General features: G+C 43.5%; 1 protein-coding gene across 1 annotated transcript; it reads right to left on the minus strand.

Annotated features, from left to right (window-relative positions):
- Positions 1-270: 270 nt before the first annotated feature.
- Positions 271-1,569, minus strand: LOC115561575 (trace amine-associated receptor 1-like). Its single transcript, XM_030381723.1, has 2 exons — positions 1,559-1,569; positions 271-1,258 (listed from the first exon to the last, which is right to left on the minus strand). The coding sequence occupies exons 1-2, from the start codon at positions 1,567-1,569 to the stop codon at positions 271-273; spliced, it is 999 nt and encodes a 332-aa protein (XP_030237583.1).
- Between the last annotated feature and the right edge of the window lie 1,087 nt (positions 1,570-2,656).

A 2,656-nucleotide genomic window follows, 5' to 3' on the forward strand; every position in this document is an offset into this window, starting at 1 on the left:
TAATTAGACAGTGTGGGCCATCAGCTGATAGGCAGCCCATGACTAGAGGGTCCCGCCAGAACCAGCAACACCCATTCGATTAAAAACAATGTCGAGTGACATTCACAGTCAGATTTCCACCTGGATAAACAATTAATATCTGTTTTGCGATTAATTTTTTCAGTATTCAGTGATAAAACATTTGATTAATTAGAATCTCCAACCATCAGTGGCTAAGCCTTAATTTTTATGGCCCCACATCTTCTTGGAAATTAAAACGTGAAACCACTGTCACTCTGCAAACAGTTTTTTGTCCGACATGTCAGACCGAAAGATGCGACCAGAAACCATTATTTGAAACGCCTTCCTGAACCAACTATAGAAGAAGGCGTACACCAACGGGTTGATGGTGGAATTCAGATACCCCAGCCATCCGAATGTGTTGAACAAGGCGGGCGGAATGGAGTATCCGATGAAGGGGTTGATGATGTTAAGCATGAAGAATGGCGTCCAGAAGGACAGAAACACACCCATGATGATGGCCAGTGTTTTGGTGGCTTTCCTCTGGTGCTTGTCCACCTTTGAGGAGCTGGTGTTCTGTAGGCCTATGGTGCGCACTTGTCTCTGGGCCACCATGTAGATCTTCAGGTAGATGCCCAACATGATGACCCCGGGGATGTAGAAGGAGATAATGGATGACACGGTGCTGGACACCCCGCTCTGTAACAATACACACCCTCCTTCACAGGCCACATAGTTATAGTAGAACTCCTCAATTCCTAATATATTAAGCTCGAGGAAGACCATCCCAAAGCCGACCACAGCAGAGACACACCATGTGACCAGGATCATGATGACTGCGGTGTGAACCGTTATCTTACGGGGGTAGAGCATAGGGCGGCACACGGCATAATAGCGGTCGATGGATATAAAGGACAGGTTCAAGATGGACGCGGTACACAGCAAGACGGAGGAGCTCTTGTGGATCTTGCAAAACATCTCCCCGAAGTACCAGCAGGTTTCAATGGAAAGAATCATTCCAGGGAACATGACCATCACCGCCAGCAGGAGGTCGGTTACGGCCAGGGAGAGGGTCAGATAGTTGGGAGGTGTGTGGAGTTGCTTGAAGTGAGCGATGGCCATGACCACAAAGAGGTTTCCCAGCAATGTGAGAACCACAGCAGACCCCAGGCCAAAGTAGAGGGTGACGCGGACAGCAACGGGGTAGACCGTCCTCAGACACGAGCCATTCCCGTAGCAGAACACCGGCTCCATCGACCTGAGAGGGAGGGGGAGTGTTGGGGAGAGACATGGTTTTTGTTAATAAGGGTCATTGTTTCCGCTACCTGTGAGAGACAATATTTCATTAATGATGTAAAACATAGTTGGGTGGAGGGGGGTTGAGAGGGAGGCACCCATATGTAAAGGACCTGAGGCAAAACATACATTAGACGTGTCATAGAACAGCGGGTGTATGTAAACAAATGAATGGGCTTACAGCAAGGGCCATAGCTGCTTTACTCTGTCTTTTATACACAAACAAAAAACCTCATTGCAAACACACTTCCCACTTCCGTACCTGTGAATCATCGCCTACAGACGTCTTAAAGGCAGTGCTAATGAGCTCCTCTCTAGGTATCTGCCAAACCTGACCGTTGTGGTGAATTATGGCTGGAGCATCGGTTTGCTTGCTCACCACAATAGCATATTTAATAATGACATTATGAGAGTCTTCCATCATAATCAATAGAGGATCTGACAGAGCTTTGCCACCATTTACAATGGGAAACACATCATTTTATTGCTAAATACAGGCCAACACCCTCAGCTTGTATAAGTTCCCCTTTAGGGCCCTATTGTAAAATGAGTCCATCATGTTTGTGTCCAAATGTGGTACAGCAGGATCTCTTCATAACCTAATCCATTCTGTGACCTAATCATTAGTCAACGGTCAATTCTTAGTTCACATGTTAGTTCTGTTTCTCTTCACAAATACAGAGCTCAAGTACAATCTTTAAGTATTTGATCACGAAAAGCTTTCACAGACTATACCAACTTTATTATTACAAAAAATACAGTGCATTTGTTTTTGCCATTGTTCAATGAAAATGACAGCAAACAAAAACAGCAACTGTTAATAATATCTGGAACATCGTATTGTATTCAGGAATGACAACATGCAATCTTCCGGCTGTTCATACCCAACATATGTGCTTACTTGAGTTGCTAGATATTATTTATTTAGAGAATAAAAAAAAGTCATGCCACAATCCCTTCTGATACACGATTACAACATCACATACTACTTAAGAGAGTAGAGATCGACGGATATATGGGTATCGGCCGATTATCATTTATTTATTTTTTCGGTTTCAATAAATGTTAATTTTTTTAAATCGTGACATTGTAACATTTGTTATCATCATTGTGTCATTTTTATGATGTAAATTGAGGGAGGCTTAGCCTGGAAATCCAGACCCACATCTAGAAAACTGTAGGGTCTGGCAACGAGTAATGAAAATGGCCCAACTCGAGGGGCCGCACCAAGCATGCATTTGAAAATATCAGAAGAATACAAGATTGGTATCTGCCCTAAAAAAATCCATATCGGTCGAGTTGTTTATAATTAAGATTGTGGCATGACTTTCTTTGCTCTCTGAATGAGGAATACAAATTC

This window comes from Gadus morhua, chromosome 16 (genome assembly GCF_902167405.1).
Source record: "Gadus morhua chromosome 16, gadMor3.0, whole genome shotgun sequence".
Taxonomy (NCBI): Eukaryota; Metazoa; Chordata; class Actinopteri; order Gadiformes; family Gadidae; genus Gadus; species Gadus morhua.